This window comes from Rhinolophus sinicus, chromosome 6 (genome assembly GCF_057876585.1).
Source record: "Rhinolophus sinicus isolate RSI-liver-muscle chromosome 6, RSI-T2T, whole genome shotgun sequence".
Lineage (NCBI taxonomy): Eukaryota > Metazoa > Chordata > Mammalia > Chiroptera > Rhinolophidae > Rhinolophus > Rhinolophus sinicus.
Window position 1 is genome coordinate 27440388 of NC_142506.1, and position 21606 is coordinate 27461993.

Here is a 21606-nt window from a genome sequence, read left to right on the forward strand (position 1 = left end):
GTACCAACATCCGGTAACTCATTTCATGGAACAACTAAGGGTCTAGCGGTCCAAGGCACACACCTTAGAACATGCTGAATCCGACACATTTCTAGTGTAGACTCCTTCTGTTAGAGAGATTTCACCATTGAAGACCTGAATCGAAAGACCTGCAATTCTGCAAAACTTCCTGGAATTATTGTTTTCAATCCTGGCTGCCCATTAGAATCATCTAGGAGCTTTAAACATGTCAGCGCCCAGGCTCCACTCCAGGCCAGCTAAGTCAGGGTCTCTGAGGGTAAGATGTCTTACGAAATGGAAATAATAATACCTACCGCACAGGGTTGTCATGAAACATAAATGATATAGTATGTGTAAATACCTATTCTGGTGCCTGAAACAAAGTTTCAGTCCTTGAGAACATGTTTTTTTCTGGAGATAATATAAAATTCCAATTAAGAAATGTAGAAGATAATCATTTTTTGGCCATCATGGTTTTGCATCCACAGATGCTAAAATTAGAGGGGAAAAGTGTGATGAGAAACAGGATGTTTTTATAGTCTCCAAGTATTTCTCCACAACATATTTATTGATTACAAAGGGGAAAATAGGAACTTTTTAACAGTGGAAGAATCTGGCACACCCATCTTAACTAAGTGATGAAAGGTAACCTCACCTGTTATGAGACACGTCACATCATGTGTCCCCTGATATCACACACTAAGAAGAATACATCATCACTTCTGTAGTATTCTTGCCAAAGATACATTATTTGGGTTTATTTACAAGGAACATCAGAAAAACCCACATCAAAGGACATTCTACAAAACAACTGGTCAGTATTCTTCAAAAGTGTCAAGATCATGAAAGAAAAACAAAGACTGAGAAATGATCCCTGGTTGGACCAGACCAAGGAACCATGACAGCTGAAACCACTGTGTGAGCCTGGATTGAATCAAGGATCAGAAAAGGGCTATTCGTGGAACAACGGATGAAAATTCAATAAACTCCATAGATTATACATTTTTCAATGTTATTTACCTGGTTTTGATAATTGTGCTACGCTTATGTAAGATGTTAACATTTGGGGATGATGGGTGAAGAGTAAATGGAATTCTGCACTATTTTGCAACTCTTTTGTATCTCTAAAAATTTTTGAAAATGAAATTTAAAAAATAAAAAGACACTAATGTTTCTTTATTTCTTACCCATTCTGGGACTTCAGAGATAATAGAATCAGTATTCAAGGGTTTTCCCCTCCTCCCTAAGTATTTAGAGTATAGGAGAAATAGGACCCTGTACTATATAATATATATTGAGTAAAAAAGAGGCCCAAGATGGGCATTTTAACAAACATTGCATATGATTTTGATAAATGTTGTCCCTAAATAAATATGGTTGGAATATTTGGTAGAAAAGGAAAAACAAGAGATCCAGGAAAGTAGGGATAAGAGCAGAAGTGGTGGTAAGAAGAAATTAGGAGCTGCTGGAGATAGGGTTTGGAAACAGTTCATGAATAAGGGGCCAGGGGGAAGAGAGACAGTTGTGGGGGTATGGAATAGCTATGGAAGATATTGAGAAGGGCAGAGAAGGGACAGAGGGGTTTAAAGATATTTTACTGGTATTATACATTTATGTTATCCTTGGCATTTGCTTATGAGCCTACAGTAGAGTTTTTTATTTTTTCTAATTTTTTTTCTTGGGATATTACTCTATGATGAAACTTACCCTCAACGGGCTTGGTATATTATAGTCCTGTTACATTGTGACACAGTCTAGATCCTGTGCCTTGTTTAGAAGACAAATGACATAACCATTTACCTGATAGCCCTTTGGCCTTATGAAGAAAAGTAGTTTGGCCCTGAAAGCTTAATCCCCTTAAGGACCGTGCATATACCATAGTTCTCTGCTGTTGCGCATAAACAGTGACCACCAACAGTAGACCTGAGGACAACTGCTGGTGTAATATGGCCAGGGAGCTACTTGGGTCTCTCATGGTTTGTCTCCACTTGCTGTGTCCATTTGTTTCTTCCTAACCATTTTCAGGACGGGAAGCCAGAAATGAATCTGAAGAGACAAAAAGTTAGATGAATGGGTATTAGAATGTCAAATGCCTATGACAGAAACTTTTTCTTGTGAGGCTACTAGTGTCAAGAAAAATTGCAAAAGACTTTGAAATTGCCAGAAAAGGTTATCCTTGTGGGTTATCTTGGTCTTTCATATTCTATGAGCTAGTTTCTAATTGTGTACATTGTAGATAGCTGATAGCAACAATGCAAGTGACTCTTGCCCATGGACTTGCAAATAAATTTTACTCCATAAGTACAATGGACGTTCCCATCTACCCTTGGGGAAGAAGCCAGTTTTGCAGCTATTAAAAAAATTAATTTTGGTATTCCTGGTGGCCTATATATGTGTGTACTTTGAATTGCTCTTTGAGTTGGTTGGAATTTCTTACTGTTCCCTCTTTAATTAATAAGTTAAACAAAATCTTCGACAAGCATTCATTTTATATGTGTGTGAAAGTCATTATGTTACCATATGTATCCATAAATATACATATATGCCATATATATTTTTTAATGCTGGAGAATAAGAAAACTCTTTGGAGTTTACCAAACCGGTAGTAGATATTTACCTCTCTGTTATTTATTTATCCTTGACCTAGTAAAGTAACTCCTTTTATTGTTTTGGTATTTAAAATTTTTTTCAAATACACTTGACGTTCAATATTGTTTTATATTAGTTTCAGGTGTACAGCATAGTGGTTAGAAATTTATACAATTTACGAGGTGATCCCACCAATAAGACTAGTACCCACGTGGCATCATCTGTAGGAGCTCTGACAATTAAGTTCACGAATTTGTTGCACCGATTTTGCTAAGCTTTTTTGATATCAGAGGGATTATTCATTATGAAGTTGTACCAACTGGACAAATAGTTAACCAAGTTTACTATTCGGAAGTGCTGAAATTGTTCATTGAAAAAGTTAGATGACCTGAACTGTTCACCAACAATTCATGGCTCTTGCATCACAACAATGCACCAGCTCACAGGACCCTGTCTGTGAGGGAGTTTTTAGCCAGTAAACAAATAACTGTATTGGAACACCCTCCCTACTCACCTGATCTGGCCCCCAATGACTTCTTTCTTTACCAGAAGATAAAGGAAATATTGAAAGGAAGATATTTTGATGACAGTCAGGACATCAAGGGTAATACAAGGACAGCTCTGATGGCCATTCCAGAAAAAGTTCCAAAATTGCTTTGAAGGGTGGACTAGATGCTGGCGTCGGTGCATAGCTTCCCAAGGGGAGTACTTAGAAGGTGACCATTGTGATATTCAGCAATGAGGTATCTAGCACTTTTTCTAGGATGAGTTCGCGAATTTAAATGTCTGACCTTGTAGTAATTATAATATTATTGATTATATTCCCTATGTTTTACTTTGCATCCCCATGACTATTTTGTAACTACCAAGTTGTACTTCTTAATCCCTTCCTTTAATAGTCATTACAGAGGGCCTTCCCAATAGCCTCTCTATGATAAGACTAAGTATACTCATTTGAAATCAATCTTTTGAAGGACATCTTGTAGTATCCTCTAGACCAGCATTCAAAATCACAAAGCTAAGAGCCATAGCCAGTTAATTCCCCCTCACCCTAGTGTCCCATCCATTGCTGAGGATATAACTCTAATGTGAGGCTGAAGAGGGCTTTGACATGCCATTTGCCCTTTAAACTCAAAATTTCCTTAATTCTAGGCTATACCCTCATCTTGGTCTTACCTTTGTAAAGTACAGATTGCATTTCCTTTTTACGTCTCCCACTGGCTGCTTTGATCTTTTCTTCAGTAGTTTCATGTGTAGGTGTTGGATGCGCTCCCTCTGCACGCTTGGGTAGAAGGATGCTGACACCAAGATTTTAAGTTGCATCAGGAAGGAAGACAACAGGCCTAGCATCACTAGTATCACAAGAATAATACTGAGAGGAATCCAGGTCTTAGACAGAAGGAGCTTTGGTTGAGGGATACAGTTGGATTCAAACAGAGATATATTAAAGGAGGAATTGTGGATGATGTTTTGAGTTCCTTGCTCCTAAAATGAAAGAATAAAATCACCAAGATGCATGCCATTACGTGTCATTCCTTGTCTTTCTCAATACTGCCCTGCAACAGAGCATTTATCTGAAAATATGCAGGGAGCTTTGGCTGAAAGAACTCTTGTGGCTCCTTTTGTGCCCTGTGATTGAAGTAAAGTCTTACCTGTAGTTATTGCAGTGTTTTCCAAACTATATTTGTGGACATACAGACTTCCTTACAAGAAAGGTATCAAATAAGTTTGTCTACTTGTCCCTTCTTTGGAGAGACACAATGCCCACAAGACTATTGAAGGCTCTGAGAAGAAGGTAGAGAAATCTGCTTAACTTCAGCCAGTGGTTATCCTAACAAATTTGACCACATAACCCATTTTTATGGAGCACCTGTTTCTACATTTTAGGGCATGTGGAACTAATTAAAAGTGGTTTTAGCTCAACTAGGGGTGAAGCTTTTTGGACCATAGCCCCTTAAGACCCAGTCAGATCCTCCCCATAAAACCACAAGGTCACAAAGATATAGAGTCATTAAGTTATATTCCAAGTCATCCTTGTAGAGCTTGGGAGAGGGGAAATTATGCTTAGTGTAAGAATACTAAGAATAGTATTTACTGAAGGTGGCTCTAAAATCCTATTTTTAGAGGTCTCGAAATAAGACATTTCTTATCTCTTGGATGCTCAGGAGAGGCTCATTCCTCCCTGCTTAAAGGCAAGAGAACAAATCAGTTGCCCTCAGCAAACTGACACAGAAGGCAGAAGGTAGCATCTAGTCACCCAGCCAAGCCACCAGCAAGAAGAGTGTATGCCGATTCAGCTCTTTCTTCTCCCTGACCTCAGAAAGTCATTTAGTCTCTTGTGGATTTGTTTTCTAATTTGGTAAAACAGGAAATAATGGACCAGATCCTGCCCGTGAATAAACTACTCCCAGTGTAAATTAAACACCATGGGGATGGAGCATTAACCTTATAGACTGGAGTACTAGTAAAGAAGGGGTAAATGACTTCTCAAAAAGAACCTAACCACACCCACAGAATACCATGCACGTTGGATCTACCCTAATGCTTGTGAAGACTCTGGAAATCCCAAAGCAGGGCCCTCTCTATACAAACATCAAGTGAGATCTGTAATTTCCCTAGCACTGTGGCTAAGCAGTGAAAGACATTTGTGTTGCCTCTCTTTTTCTCTTATTAAGACAGTTTGCTTACAATTAAATAGAGAGATTTTGATCCCCAGAGCAAAGGCATGCACTCTTTTTAATTCTATTGAAGAAACAAACACATCGATTGACTCAGTGATGAGAAATCTTGCAATAAGAAAGCAGCGGGTGTCTGGTCTGGGGAGAAGTTATTTAGTCTAGGAATCTAACTGGAGATTTTGCAGTTGGGAGGCAGGGCTTTGTAAAGGTTGAGTCAACATTTTTGTGCAGGGTTGGTGGAGGGTAATGTGGGAGACAAATGAACTCTCAAAACTCTAACAGTATACTAAATGGTACCCTGATGTTTTAAAATGTGTTTACCTCTCTTAAGTAAACAATTTGCCAAGAGGGCATTGAGTGATGGACAGAGGACTGGTATCAAACAGTACTGAAAAGTTAATGCAGACAAATGCTATGCACATAGTAGGTGTTCAATAAGTTGCAATATGGCTGTTTTTACTTACAATGCCCACCCATCCAGCTAGCTCAATTCAAGTCATTTCCGATCTTTCTTCTTTACTTAAAATCTTATGAAGGTGGGACAGAAATATTGGCAAAAGCTTGAACTGATGTTTCTCTTCCTGCTTGACTTCTCTTTTGTAAATCTACAGAAATGGAGAGACCAGGAGACGCCAAGAGCATCCTGGGGTAACAGCAGGGCACTGCCAGTCACGCAGAGGCTATTGGCAGCACAGTTTCCCAGGCACCACAAGAGAGAGTCTGAGAGGAGCTCCCACAGCAATCTCACACTCACATCTGCTCCAGCTGTCATTGTGAGTGCACACGGTGGCCTCCCCATCTAGGACGTGAGCCCCTCAGTGGCAGCCATCCAGGTCTAGACATCTTTGCATTCGCAGTACCCAGCAATGCCCCAAAACGCAATTGTCAAGACATTGTCATTGGACAGCTGCTAGGCCTGTTTTGAAAAGCAGGACTTACATTTTTTTCCCCTTCTGTCTAAAACGGTGAGAATTCACAAGGCAGGCATGGCTATTGACTGAGAGGAATAAATGAGAGAGATGCAAAAAGAGAAACAAGGTGAGGGAGAACAGAGCAGGGAAGATTTAAAAAAAAAAAACAAAACAGGAAGAGAATGGGTGGGGAAAGGGAAGAGAGAGGACTTTTTACCAGCCATCCCCCAGGATCAAGCATGACTGAAAATCTTGTGTGACTTTCATTTGAAACACTGCTTCCATTATCTACTCTGCTCCAGATATCTAGAGCAACAGGGTTCTTATAATTAACTGAATTCTTCAGGGGAAGCAGAGTGCTCAGAGTAATCAACTCTGAGGAGCAGCCCAGGATTAGGAGGGGTGGGAACCCAGACAGGACGGCTGTGCCAGAAGAAAAGGGGAGGGAAAGTGCGGATGCAGCAAGAGGAGCCCAGACCAAGATGAAGACAGAAATGGAAAGTGGGGCTTCAGAGGAGGGTTTTTGGACAATCGATCCCCTCTAAAATTTCCCCAGCAGCTGGCACAACCTATGCTAGATCTGCAGAGAGAAGGAAAAATCAGACATGTGGAAACCAGCCACTTGGGCTAGGGTACTCCATCCTAGCATGTGTGACACTCGCATACACGCATACACACACACACACACACACATTACACAAGCACATGCACACACAAGCACACATTATACACATGCACACACGCACGTCCACCTAGCTCAGGTTCACAACCTCTGGGTTAAAAAAAAAATAAGACAAGTGTCTGACGATATCCAGATCCTCTGAAATGTCCACATAATCACAAATTTCCACAGGGAAAAATGGAAAAGAGAAACGATGGGATACACAAAAACCCATTAGGACACAGCTGCCGAGAGAAGTGAGAATAGAGGAGAGAAAGGCAGATTCCTCAAGACTCAGAAGGCACAAACTCAAGGAAACACACTTTCTTGGCTAATTAATATTTTCCTGGATCTATCTGATGGCTCCAGTCTTTCAGTGGTGGCTTTAGAACAGTGGTTCTCAATCTTGGCCACACGTTAGAATTACTCAGGGAGTTTTTTACAAATCCCTCACCCAGACCTCACCCAGCCTGGGTGGATCTAAGGGGCCCGAGGAAGCATTGGGTTTGTTTGCTTGTTTGCTTTTTCGGCTCCGCAGTGATGACACGGTGCAGCCTCGTTGAGGACTGCTGGTTTAGAAGGTCTTTGTTTTCCAGCATCTGAGCAACCTGAGTTTCTCGATGTGTGGTCTATGGACCACCTGCTTTGAAATCACATGAAGTGCTTATTAAAAGAGCTCTCCTGTGTAAAAGAGGATCTCTGCAAATTGAGGCCTTAGACTCTACATCCACCTGAGGAAATTCTTAACACGTTGCGTACGGCGGGGTTTAAATCCCTCATACCCCTCTGTTCCAGCAGGTTTTTAAAAGAAACTACTTTAAAATGCACTCTTCTCTTTAAAGCGTAAATGCTTCGATGTCATTTATTATTTTTCTATAAATAATAGATTCTACAAATAAATTATTCTATAAATTATTCTATAAATAATTATTCTACAAATAATTCAATAAAATATGCAAAGTAAAAAGAGTTAACAGTAAAAACGAGAATTCTCGTTATCTGTCCTTAACGCATGGCTCAGAAAAAAACGAAGATTCTCGTGATCCGTGCGCAACGTGTTAACACGTACTTAAGGTTGAAACCACTGATGTAAGTTGTCTAGAAAACAAAAGTTAAGCTGTTTCCATTTTTTCCCTGGGTGCTACAGGGCTGCACCATCTGGTCACTGAGGAACCAAATGACTGCCCTATAAAACACTACGCTGAAGCATTAAGAGCCTCCTATGTTTGATAAGGACTCAGGATGCCAACAAAGGAAGTTCTCATTCAGAGAAAGTGCTCAAAGTCTACTGGCACAAGAAGTCTGGGAAGAGAGGGCATCAGGCCCTAAATCTGGCCTCTTAGGTTCATGCCAGATTCTCCTGCTTGAGAATCAACTTCGTGTCTCACATCAGAGGCCCCTATTCCCATGTTTCAGTGTTTGTTGACTAGAGGAGGCTGAAAAATGGCCCCCCAGAGATAGAAGACCCTAATATCCAAAACCTGTCAATGTTACTTTATTTGGGGGGGGGGAACGGACTCTGCAGATGTGACTCAGTTAAGGAGATGGAGATGGAGAAATGATCCTGGTGAGCTCTAACGCAATTGCCTGCATCCTTTAAAAGGGAGGCAGAGAGATTTTACATATATTGGGGAGAGGCGATGTGAAGATAGAACAAAGATGGAGTAACACAGCCACAAGCCAAGGAATGCCAAAGCCACCAGAAGCTGGAAGAAGCAAAGGGCGGATTCTCCCCTAGAGGTGGAAGAGACTGTGGCTCTGTCAACCCCACCTTGATTTCAGCCCAGTGATACTAATTTCAGAGTTCTTGCCCTTAGAACTACAAGAGAATAAATTTCTGTTGTTTTATGCCACTCTGTCTGTGGTAATTTGTTACTGTGGCCACAGGTAACCAACACAGTGACCCCAAGGTTTCAGAGTGATAGACTCTCACAGCGGGTCTTCAACTTAACCAACATTTGTTGAGCTCCTTCTATGTGCCAGGCACTGTAGTTCCCAAAGTGGGTAAGACACAGGCCCACCTGAGAGGTTCGTGATCTTTTGCAAATACAGCAAACAGCCAGGATACCCCATGTGCAGCGCCCATCAGCACCTACCTCCCTGTGCAGCTTCAGATGAAGCTCCAAGGCTGGCAAGCTTTGGAAATGTTTGCTCACTGAGGAAATGAGCTGATACAGCAGAAAATCAATGGCTGCAAACAGCATCCAGATGTAGAAGTGAGTAAATATGGGGAGGAAAAACAGCCCCAGGTTTTTCCTTTCTTTCAGAGTCAGCCAGAAAGATGGAATGACGACGTACTTTTTCCTTTCCTTCTTACTCAGCGGGAGGACACAGGGTCTCTGTTGATGCCTCTCCCTCTCGTCAAACTGAACAAACTGTCTTGTGATGTAGATGTTTTCAAACTTCCAACCACAAGGGTCCAAAAACCGCTTCATGAAGAGGCCAGTGCCAAGTAGCACCAGCAAAAGCCCTGCGAGGGCAAGTAGCTGCCGTCCCAGGGAGGACAACATCTCTGTCGCCGTCACCGTCTGGTAGAAGACCCCCAGGACTCTGCCTTTCGTGTCATTTAGCTGTGCCTCCAGGGATTGGCTGGGACTGGAAAGAGACACTGCCAGAGTCTGGTTCCAAGAAATAAGGTCATCAAATAGACTTAGGTGAGTGGCCAGACCGTAAAGCCAGTGAATCGCTTCGATATACTTTTGCAAAAGTGGAAAGTGTACGGAAAAGCTCTTTGCTCTTAGGTTGCAAGTCATACTGTCCAGGAGGTCTTTAAAGTTGTGAAAGATATTTTCCACGTGTCCACATATTACTATGCCTGTGCCAGCTGCCATCAAAGCATTCCTGCCTTCACGCAGGCCACAAGAGAGGAAGAAGAGAAGAATGAAACATCGCACATGCTTGGAGCAGCACAGGAGAACACACGTGATCATCCAGGAGGTGGCGAAGACTATGAATGAGGACAGAAACCAGGAGAAGGCCACAGAGAGAAGGCCCACTGAAATGAAAGCAACGAAACAGCAAACTCCCAAATGTTGGGTGAAGTTCATCCACCCAGGACTTCTTGGAGACACGTACGTTCCCCAAAGACTTGGGAAGATATTGGTGCCTGAGATCCAGACACCCATGCTCTCTGTTTCCCTGGAAATGAAAAAGAGACCAGGGTCAGCTGTTGCTTTTGAAATGTCCTCTGGCATTTTGTAAAGGGCACGGTGATAGATTGATTGCAGAAAATGGCCATAATTCTTTACCCTTTTCAATCTCCCCAACCCCTGGCAATGGGATTCTACAGCTTCTCCCATCAAGAGGTGAGAGAACTAGAATCCATCAAGAGGTGGGGTCTATTTCTCGAACACCTGAGTTTAGGATGCCCTTATGACATCCTTGGCCAATAGAATGTGGCAGAAGTGACAGTGCGTCAACCCTAAGTCTATGATTCACTCTTGCCTCTCTCTTGGAACCCTATTACAATGTTTTCAACAAGTCCACGTATATTAGTCTCCTATTGCTGCTGTAGCAAATTACCACAGACTTAGTGGCTTATAGAAACACATATTCTCCCACAGTTCTGGAGGTCAGAAGTGTAACATAGGTCCAGAAGGCAGCATTTCTCCTGGAGGGTCTAGGGGAGAATCCATTGCCTTCCCTTTTCCAGCTTCTAGAAGCTGCCTACGAGTATATTCCTTGGCTCATGCACTGTCCACCATCTCAAAGCTAGCAGTGTTGTATCTTCTTTTCTCTCTGACCTCTGCTTCCATCATTTTATCTTCTCTCTATGATGCCAATCCTCTGGCCTCCCTCTTATTAAGAGCCCTGTAATTATATTGGACCCACCCAGGTAATCCAGGAAAATCTCCCATCACAAGATCCTTAACGGAAGCACATATGTAGAGTACCTTTTATCATGAAATGTAACATTTTCACAGGTTCTGGGCATTAGGACATGGATATCCAGGGTGGGGTAAGTGGGGGAGCAGTATTCAGCCTATCATACCCAGGTTGGGCTGCCTGGTGACAAGGGACACATGACCAGTCTATTGCATCAACTCAGCCAATAGCCAGCCAGCTACCAGACGTGTGAAGGAGTCCATCCTAGACCGACCGGTCCCCAGCCAGCCCACCAGCTGATCACAGATACTTGAGCAATATTAAATGCTTATTGACCTTAAGCCACTGAATTCTATGCTGCTTTGCTAGGAAGTGATTCTTGCTTGATAAAAGCAGCAATGCAGTATTATGGGTCTTAAAAGTTAAAACAAACCCTGGGGGTTTATGGAAAAGCTAACATTTTAATAAACTATATAAAGATCACTTTTTGATAGTCATCTGTTTTCTTGTGCTCTAATTTTACAGACCACAAATCATGCTAAGGGACATCCAAATTTCAACGTGGCGTTGGATTGAGGCCATTGCATCTCTGCTCTGTAACCACTGCATCTTCCCTCTTCTCCCCTACCCTCCCAGTGCAATTCTCTCCTGAGACTCTTACAAGGAAAACAAGAATATTTTGTCACTGAGTTAATTATCGTTTCTTTTTTCCTGAGTTTGGCATAATTAAAATGGAGGTGCTACCAATTAAAATGGGGCTGCTACCATCCTGTCATGCAGATTTAGGTCTGTGATGAACTTGGGTTCATTTGGAACGGCATAAAATAAATTTGAGATGTTTCCTGATTAACATCAAAATAGCTAATGAGCATTATGCTGTATATATGGGATGTTAATGAAAACATCGATCAATGTTAAAACACTGTCAATAAATCTCTTCTCACATCAAATAGGGGCTAGATTTATAGGGTAGCTTCCTACTGTTTGAGCCAGCGAATTAATCTCCTAATGTTACAGAGGCGTTCAGCATCGGCTAGAGGGCGTGAACTGAACAACCTGAGGAGAGAAAATGATTCTCTTTCTCGGTTCAGGCTGAATGAGGTTAATGAAGAACAGAAATGAGATGGGGAAACAGGCAGGTTAGAAACAAACCTGTGGAAATTTCTCCAGCAATCGTAGAGAGGGTTTGCAGCTCCTGTCACTTAATCTGAATGGAAATGCTCAGCACAGAAAAGAGACACAGGGAGAAATTAAGTGTTGAAGAAAGGTCACTACCATGAGGGACTGGCCTTATCAGCAGTTCAAGATACTCCGTAAGAGAATGTTCTTACTCTATCAGGAGGAAAGGGAACTGGAACAGTCATTGGCACGGGGACCAGCAAAGGAATGTAGACCATTTTTCCTGCAAGTTTGCTTCCTTGCAGAATCGGAGGTCCGTTTAAAGGTTGGAGTGTTCCAGTGCACCGACCCCACTCCCTCACCTCTCTGAGCCCCGGAAATGAGTGATGAGCCCCTGTACCCCTGATCCTTCCTCAGCACTGCCAATCCAAGTGAGACCTGTCTCACTGCCTGAGCAGGACTCAGCAATCAGCGCTGAGCAGTGGGCAAAGGGCAGGACACTCAGCACCAGAGCAGGTCAGGAGGTGCTCTCTCTCCTCCTAGGTGTGTCCCCATTCGCTTTCTTTGTCATGGCTTTGGATTTGACCCCAAACCAGTATTTCACTAATTGATACACTAATAAGTATCCATTGTCTATTCTGTCCTAGGCACTTTACATAAAGCATCTCCCTGCAGCCTCTGAAGACAGATGCTCGTTCCATTTCACACAGTGGACACCGAGGCTCAGAGTGCTCCCTGAAATGTGTCAGCAATCACACAGAGACTAGGTGGCACCATGGGCTTCAGACCAGACCCGTCTGACTCCTGGCCAGCTCCCTGTCATCTGCAGTGTGCCCAGATTCCATGACTCTGGGTTATGTGACAGGATGCCCAGCTTACTGCTGGTAACCTATCACATCTTCTGCCAGTACCTATTCAAGAACTGACCTGTATATTATAAACCCATTTCTATCTGCTCATTTGTCCCCTCTCATCAAAATAGTTGACCCTTTAAGGATATGTCTCAAATCAGCAGATTTTTCTCTAAAGCAAATCGGAAATCCCAGCTGTTTCATTTTTTTCTGATGTCCTGTAAGTGCACCATGTTGTTTGCTTCCTAAAAAATTAACAGTGTACATTTTGGATTCATTTTTCCCTTCTCTTGTACAGTGTGTTCTTAATACAGATATTTCTCTGAAAATAAGAAACAGATTTATGGACACTTTAAAATTTTAACATTCAGCTATAAAATCTAATATCAATTAAATAAGATATATGACTGCAATTTTGTCCCGTAAGAGGTACGTGTTGTCTTAACAAGCAACAAATCTAACATTAATCCCTTCTGTTTTTGTGCTGAAAACAGCATGTCACCAAAAGACACCAAAACTTTCTGCAGTGTGAAGACGGAATGTATTCTCTCCTATTTAATAGCTCAAGCCACACAGAAGAGTTTTAGACCATGAGCCCAGAGGCCGGTGTTCCAGGCTGCCCTTCCTGTCACTGTTGAATGTCACCTTGACTGCTTCTCCAATATGCTCTTTATTTTTCCTACTTGAATAAAAGACCTTCTTAAGCTTCTTCCCAGTGAGGTTTAATGAGGGGAGCATTAGCAAGCACCTTAATACACCCTGGAAATAAGGTTCCCAGTAAATGCAATCCATTTCTTCTTGTTTCTTTGTTGCCACAAAAAATTGTGAACTTCCCTTCTCTGACAATATTTAGACAAGGATCAAATGCCCGGAGTTGACCAGGAGCTGGCTTCCGCCACCTTCCCCACACTGATGTTTACATGTGGCCTTCACACGTCTGCTGATTTCTTTCCTCTCACTCCCACGGAGGTATAATCATTCTGCTGGTCTTTCTTTAGAGAGCCCCTTTTAAGCAAATCAGTGAATCAGGATTTGGACAAGTTGGTTGTTTCTTTCTTTCTCAAAGACTTTGTTGAGGAGGTACCAGATTCATAAATTTTATTTTTAGAGCGGGAAGAAATTTAATAGATCAGAGCTTCTTAAACGTGAGTATATAGTCCCTGGGGTAACCTTGTCAAAATGCCAATTTTGATTCCGAAGGTCTAGAGTGGCACCTGAGATTGCACATTCCTGACAAGTGCCCAGCTGCTGCTGCTGCTGCTCGTGTGAGGACCAGACATTGGGTAGCAAGCTCTAGAATTCAGTACTGTCTGATGGCACTTGCTGTGATGATGGAATTGTTCTCTATCTGTGCTGACTACTGTGGTGGGCGTTAACCCTATGTGACGATTGAGCCCTTGAAATAGGGCTCGTGAAACCGAGGAGATGAATTTTTAACTTTCTTTAGTTTTAATTAATTTAAATTTAAGCAGTCACATGTGACTGGCATCTATGTATTAAACAGCACAGTTCTAGATGATTGACCCCTATGGCTGGTTTCCAGAGATGAGGAAGTGAAACATCCAAAGGGGCAAAGGGACTTGCCGAGGCCTCTTGGCATTGGAGGCAGAGCTGGCGTGAGGCCCCAGTTTTCCAACACGCAGTGACACATTTCCCAACACATCAACATCTCATCTCTGACTTTTCATGAACCTCGTTTTAAAATCCTTACCAGGGCTGTTCCTGAGTAATGGAGCTGACTTTCCCACATACCAAATTTGCTTTCGGGCACCACAAATTACATAATTAGAGAAGTGGACAACTTATAACCTGTGCCTCTATCCAAGAATTACCTAAATAGTAATAATAATAATAGACAGTTCTCAAGTTGTCAACCAAATGCCTGACCACTGTTTTAGCCTCAGGTACCCATGATCCTTAATCCTCACAAAAGCTCTGTATTTGTGTATCTGTACAGTTTGGATGACATACTGAGGCTTAGAGAGGTTTAACAACTTGTCTAAGGTCACGCACAGAGTAAGTGGAAGGAAGAGCCTGGATTCTAATCCGTGTTTAAGTGACACTGAGGGTTCAAGGTGGGCAGCTTCTCAGACCCTCTTTACCATGATCTTCTAAGAGCAGCTCCTACATTTAGTTGAAATATATTCCCAGCATCCCAATCACGCATGCATCCTGAAATGCAGACTCAACAATGCCAGTATAAGCTCTCCCTGCATTGTCATCTGCCCCTGACATCCGCCACCTCCTTTGCCAGCACAGCCCGAACCCTCCATGGCTGACTACAGGTCCCATCCTGGCGTCAGGCCTTTCATGGTCTGAGGCTCAGGTTGCAGAGCCCTCGCTCTCAGCTGAGCCCCCTCTCCCAGGATCAGAGGACGACAGGTGCCTTCGCTGTTGGCCTCAACTCTGTTGAGCTGGGGGTCAGGGTCAAGGCTAGAGAATCAGAGAAGTGTGGGCAGCACTCAGCATGTCAATGCCTACAGGGTTCAGACAGGCACTATAAAGAAAGAGTGAAGGAAATCAGTAGATACAGATACTTCTTGGGGGCAGGAAGTATGGGGCAATGGGCCCATACCCCAATTTAAGCTCCAGAAGCAGCAGATCCCAGGCAAATTTTCACCTAGGATGTATAAAGATAAGGCTGTAGAGTTACCAGATTTTCTGATTTTTTTTTCAAGAGAAGCCAGAAATCTAGATTTCTTGGGGTGACATCTCCTGATTTTTTTTTTAAGTGGGCTCAAATTATTTTTAAAGACTCTGACTGGCTGACTTTGTCCCCTGGTTGTCAGTTTGCAACCCTTGGTCTTTCAGGAATCCTCACATTACTTCCTCCTCTTCTCTCTGCTCTGCCTCCCTCCCCTCCTTATCCTTCCTCTTCTCTACTTATGTGAACTACCTTTCCTTGTTTTCATCCTCTGAACATTTGGAAATCATGTTGTACACCAGTTTCCGGTCTCATACATAAGAGTTTTTCTCTATGCCTTGGAAATGTTTATTTTTTGCACAAAGATCTCGAATTCTACTTTATTCTCTCCTCGTGTGCTACTGGATAGATCCCCTTCCTTTCTCCCTCCATTGTGTCTTCCAGTAGCTTCTAAAAGGTTAACCTGACCCCTTTAACTGCAATATCTCTGTATTTTGCCTCCATTATCAATAATATTTATATATGCCTGGCTCAACATCCTTGTATTCCCAGGACAGAGGACCTGCTTCTTGCTTTTACCAACAGCATATTGCAAAAGTAATGACAACTTTCCTGCCTTTATCTCTAACCTAGAGTTGGCATCACACCCCAGTCTGGGGTACCACAGCGGGAGTCCACAGGAGAGTATGATGAGCCCCATCTCTCTTTCACTGGGTTAACACAGTGGTTGTGTGTCTGGGTGGGAGGGAACAAGGAAAGGAACAGAGCTGGTCCAGGCCGGGAGCCATGCAGAATGTCTGGGTATCCAGCCTGAGCCCGCACTTATCTGCTTTCACGAAGAGCTGAGCTGTTGCCATGGGAAACAGAAGGGGTCAACCTTCTCCATCAATCCTGCACAAGCTAGCAGACACTGGCTTGGAGGTACCTACGCAGTGGATTCTGTTGTTTTCCCTGGGGTGGAGTGGAACGGTGGGTATGTAATGTTAGTGGCAGCAGCAAAGGCCCTGGAATGGAGAGCGTGGGCTGCCAGCGTGTACCCCACCCCCAAAGCCCTGTTCACCCACTTTGTTGGGGGGTCAAGGAGACCAACATTTCTGAGCACCTACCTCTGAACACAGATCAACTGTTAAGGTGCAAAGAACACATCCTTGCTTCAGATACAAGGCCCAGCCAGCAGCCGTCACAGAAGGAGCCATGAAATAATTACAGCCTCCAAACAAATGGCACATCCTAGAAACTTTCTAGCTCGGGGGATACAGAAGATACCTATCACCAGTGCCACCCTGTCACTGGCAAACGGAAACCCCTGGCTCACTGCTTCTTTGGGGAAGGACCTGGAGACAAAGACCTCGGGACTCGTCCTGGTGCTCCCCTCTCTTCCCATGTGAGGACCACCTACCTTGTCTGATGCCCAGACTTTACCATTCAGTGAGACCGGCTCCTTCTGACCCTGTTCCCCATGCACAAGACAATGGCTTATGCTCAACAAGCCCAGGTACAGTCTGCAGACACCCTGGGGAAAAGTAAACCCAGACAAACCATCCCTCTCTGCGTTCTGTACTCCTCCAGCCAGCTCTGCTGGTCTCCTGCAGGAACCTGGTCTGAACCCACCAGCCTCTATCACTGTCTTCAGGACTTGATGAGAATCTCATTTTAAAGGAAATTCAGATGAAGGGTAGAGTGAAATAGGAAAAGTGCACGGGCAGGGTGACGGGAGACCAGAGGCCTAGCCTGCCTCCACTCAGCGCGGGTGACCTTGCATAGGTCACCTCTCATGTTGGGACCGCGTCTCCCTTGGGCTAGCCCTGTTTTGTTTCCCAATCATCTCTGAAGTAGAGGCACAAAAAAGCAGCAGAGCTGCCTCTGGTTTGGGCATTTTATAGTAGTCCCGCACCTGGGACCACTGTAATTGGGACAAAAGAAGATGAAAGCGTTTCTTGTCTTTTCCTTTTTTTTTTTTTTTTTTTTTTTTTTTTTTTTTTTTTTTTTTTTAACTCATGCAAACTTGTGATTGGGTTTGGAACATACTGTTCCCTCCGCCTGCCAAAATACATCGAGCAGGCGCCGAGGTCTCCGTGTAAGGTAGAACGAATTCCTCATAATTTAGTTTTAATCATTCTTGCCTTGGGAAAGCCAGCAAATGCCTTTTTCTGTGAAAGCAACCTTCACCCAAGAAAGGCAAGATTAATGAAAGCTACCGGGTAAACAGAAGAGCGTGCATTTACGGAACAGCTCAGTCCGTCATCGTGCCCGGCGTTGTCAGCGAAGCCTGCCAGCCTCCCTGCAGCCGCAGCAGCAGGATGGGACCAGCCACGCTTCTCATCACCACTCAGAGGCTTGGCTGACACGGATTAATCCTTCAAAGGCTGAGAGAGGCTCCAGTCTACACGAGCCGCTCTGTTAAAGGGATATTCAAGTTCTCACCTGAGATGAGGGTATTCAGATCCCACAGGCCAACACGGACCAAGACTTCCTTTCTGATATTTCTTCACGTAAGAAAACCGTCAGGGGTAGAGAAAGGGGGATTCAAGTATATCCTCTGGTCTCAATCGTTTCTTCCAATTTACTAATATTTAATTTTTTTCTTTAAGAAAAGGCAATTTCAAAAACAAGATTATTTTGAAAGTTTACTTACAGGTTCCTCTCAGGTTCTTCTTTGTGTACAAAGAGGCCCTTCCCAAGGGCTCAGAGTCTTGATATAAGACAGGGAAAAAAGGAACCAGAGTGACAAGAGAGTCACATCACCATGAATCAACCTCTTTATTTCCCCATGAAGTGACTAAGTCATTTAATATTGACAAAGGGGATAATTGATGCAAAGGAATGACATTTTTTGTTTTTCTACTATTTTCCTCAGTACAGATGTTCCAAAAATCAACGTGGAACAAGATATTTTCAAACACTAGGGAGTAACTTATGAAACCTTGGATGGTTTCTTTCCCTCTTTTCTCTTTCCCCCTCACTCTCATTCCCCTCACCCCCACCCCCAGCAATGGGGCAATGACAAACATACACCATCCTCACTCCCATCCGTAGTCAAAGGAGCCACCTGTGCATTGATGACACAAGACGAGTGTAACAATCTGTGTCTATGTTGCACAGGACTCTCTCTCTTAGAAACTGAGCTGCGAAGTTATGAACCCCAGCTTACGTGGTTGTGGGGAACTAAGAAAGCATCCAAACCCATCCACAAAATTGTTCTTCACCTTTTGATTGAGACCCACAGTATAACTGCAAGAGCTTTAGTCTTAAAATTCATGGGTTCCTGCCAAAATGCAAATAGACCTGAGAAGGAGTCATATAAAGAAAAATACAAAATAAATAATTTTGTAGATGAGACTCTAAAAACTCATGTCAAACATTATGGTGAAGATACACAAATGTCTGATGTTTGGGAGACACAGCTATTGATCAATGAACAATAGGGATCCAGAGAATGTTGTGAGCAAATGAACGTTACAGAAAATCAGTGTGTATTTTTGGAGTGGGTTAGAGGGGGGTGAGTACAGTGACAGGAAGCTGATTTAGGAATTGGGACCAGTGTATTAGTCAGGGTTCTCCAGAGAAGCAGAACCAATTGCGAGAGAGAGAGAGAGAGAGAGAGAGAGAGAGAGAGAGAGAGAGGTTTGTTTTAAGGAATTGACTCAGATGATTGTGGGGGCTGGCAACTCCGAAATCTGCAGGGTGGACAGACAGGCGGGAGACCCGTGGAAGACCTGATGTTGCAAGTTGAGTCCAAAGGTGAATGGAAGGCAGAATTCCCTTTTCCTCGGGGGTCCTCAGTCTTTTTTCTGTTAAGGATTTCAACTGATTGGATGAGGCCCACCTACGTTGCGGAGGAAAATCAGCTTTCCTTAAAGTCTACTGAATTAAATGAAGAGCATGAGGGTTCATAGGGAATGTAACTGGAGAGATAAGGTCCCAGATAGATCTCCAAATAGAAATATCCATCCTGTGAACAGCCAGGCACATGGGCCTGGGCCTGGGAGCAGATGTGAGGTATAGACAGAGCTGAGAGTCAGATCGGTGCCTGCAGCTTAGCATCGGGGCACTTCTGTTGAATTGAGTTGCAAGTTGAAACTATGAAACCAAAGAGATTTTCAGAGAGAGATAGTGTGGGGAAAGAAAAGCAGAAGAATGAGACCTCTGTTTATTGGGTATGGGGCTGCAGGGTGCCTTTCTAGCACTCACAGTGCTGGGGCTGGGTCTGAATCATGGAGCTCATAGAATACCGGGCACAGCTGCCTCCAGGAGGCAGAGAGGCACGTCTTAGCCTGGAGGGGCGGGGAGAGGAGGGAGGCATTTCAGGTGGAGGAAACTGCAGGTGCAAATGCATGGAGACCCATGAGACAGTTGCAAAAGTCTGGATGTGACTGAAGTGTAAGGTGCTGGGGACAAGCGGTCACAAATGATGCAGGCAAGGCCGCCGGTCACATCCTTCACAGCCCTGCATGTCAGGAGGCCTAGTTAGGCATAAAGGTGAAGAGAGGCATTAAAGCAAGATGTTTTCATTCAAACAACAAGGTCCAGGAAGCAGAGTGGACGACTGACTGGGTAATCCAGATGCGATGCTGGGGATCCCAAGAAAGGGAAGAGTCAGGGAAAGGACAAGCAGGGGCAGACTGGGATGGTGAGAGAGGAAAGAAGAATGAGGCCCAGGCAATGGCCCTAGGCTTTGGGGATTAGGAGGTCACTGTGCTCCTGGAAGAGACATTTCACTAAGGGGGTTGAGAGTGAAGCACAGGTGGAGAGCAGAGGGGCAAGCCAACGGTTACTTTGTAGTAGTGTTGGGGGTGGAAATGGAGAGAAAGAAGGCGGTGGTAGAGAAGCAGTAGTTTGGTTTTTGAAAGAACAGAGAAAGTGTAGTGTATCAGCCTCACAAAGGAGAATGATCATAGGAGGAGACTGGTGAGGAGAAAAGTTGCTGGGGATGGTCTCAGCCCTCTTGGGGAGGAGGAGAGGGAGACATCTGCCCAAACAGAAGGGAGGGGAGACAGAGGCTGCTGGCTGTGGGAGAACAAGTCTGGGAGTATCTGCTCGAAGAAGCAATGGGAGGAGGAGGGCCCCCCCCCCCCCCCAGGGCCATCAAGGGAAGCCAGTGAGCCTAGTTTTGAAAAGCCCCAAACTTTGTAGTAGGAGAAAATGGCTAATTGGGTTTCGACCTTGGAGACTCCTAAAAGTAAGTGCAGCTTAAGGTTGAGGGGCTGGGATGCAGGCAGGTGAGATTCAGCTGTTGCTGCAAGATTTCTTCCTTAGACTTCCAGTGAACCTGGAGAGTGGAAGAGCTATGCTCAGCTGGGAATTTTAACCTGATTCAGCTCCAATGTTCCTTAATAGCTTGAAAGGCTGCAATTAGTGGGCTGGACTCTTTGAGAGTATCTGCACTCCTCAGATAAATAGCTTTAGAACAGCAATGGTTGAGAGGCCCTGATGTGTAGAAACCATCCTGATTCTAACACCAGGGCCTGATGGCCACCAGCCAACTAAACTTGGGACCTGAATTTCCAGGGCATCGCTAGGATTCTGCCTGAGGTGGCTGGTAAGGAGCAGCAGTAAGTCATGCTGAAATTTTACTGTGTGATCCTAGGGTCAGGAGCATCTTCCTGCCATCAGGAATCTCTGTCCCACAGAGGTGATTTTTGATTTGATAAAACATGGCTAAGTGAGGCGTGCTTCAGACCTGTGATTCATCCAGCTCAGGAATCCCTCTAGAGGACTGAGACAGGGAGAGGGTGTTTCAGAGGCTGCAAGGCCTGGCATATACAAATGTAGTCGTTTTGCCCATTTAGTAGCTTTTAACCCCTTACAATTGTAGTCTTTTCTTAACAACCTAATAGAGATAATATGTTTCATATGTTAAAGGAACCATGTGAGAATTCTGCCCCACGAGTCCAATTGTGCCGTCTCTGCTCTAAAACGCTCTCCTTCTAATTTCAGAGTGATAGTCCCAGTCTATGTTTTTTCTGAGATCATCTAAGTTACAGCCTTTACAATGACAGATCTTGATGATTTCTACTATTTCAATACTGAAGTTGTCCAGGGTTTTGCACTCACTTCTGTACTGACGCTGCTGCTCGGCCCCAGCCCCCAACCCCCTTTGCCTTTTTGTCCGGTTCCGTCAGCTTTTCCTATTGCTCAGGTCGAGTCTTCAGACATCACTATGCACCAGGCCTGGACTAGGCCTGACAGAGGCATGATCCCAGAAGCTCACATTTGGCTCTTAAGACAGATGCACACGTAAGAGAGTCTAGACAGAGAAACAATGAAGTTATACAGAAAGGCCCGTGGAAACACTGGTGAGGATTACTGAACCCTCTCAGGGGCAGAA

The 21606-nt window shown here is 43.9% G+C and overlaps 1 protein-coding gene across 1 annotated transcript; it reads right to left on the minus strand.

Annotated features, from left to right (window-relative positions):
* Positions 1-937: 937 nt before the first annotated feature.
* Positions 938-9971, minus strand: DCSTAMP (dendrocyte expressed seven transmembrane protein). The gene is made up of 3 exons (XM_019750572.3): positions 8936-9971; positions 3766-4074; positions 938-2046 (listed from the first exon to the last, which is right to left on the minus strand). The coding sequence occupies exons 1-3, from the start codon at positions 9962-9964 to the stop codon at positions 1972-1974; spliced, it is 1413 nt and encodes a 470-aa protein (XP_019606131.3). The 5' UTR covers positions 9965-9971; the 3' UTR covers positions 938-1971.
* Positions 9972-21606: the final 11635 nt, after the last annotated feature.

Bases quoted from the DNA above. Each gene is read 5' to 3' on its own strand.
- DCSTAMP (XM_019750572.3), bottom strand. From the start codon at position 9,964: ATGGGTGTCTGGATCTCAGGCACCAATATCTTCCCAAGTCTTTGGGGA. The intron at 4,075-8,935 runs GTAGGTGCTGAT...CTTTCATTTTAG, and splicing joins ATCTGAAGCTGCACAGGGAG to GAGCAAGGAACTCAAAACAT. The intron at 2,047-3,765 runs GTAAGACCAAGA...TTGTCTCTTCAG, and splicing joins GCAATCTGTACTTTACAAAG to ATTCATTTCTGGCTTCCCGT.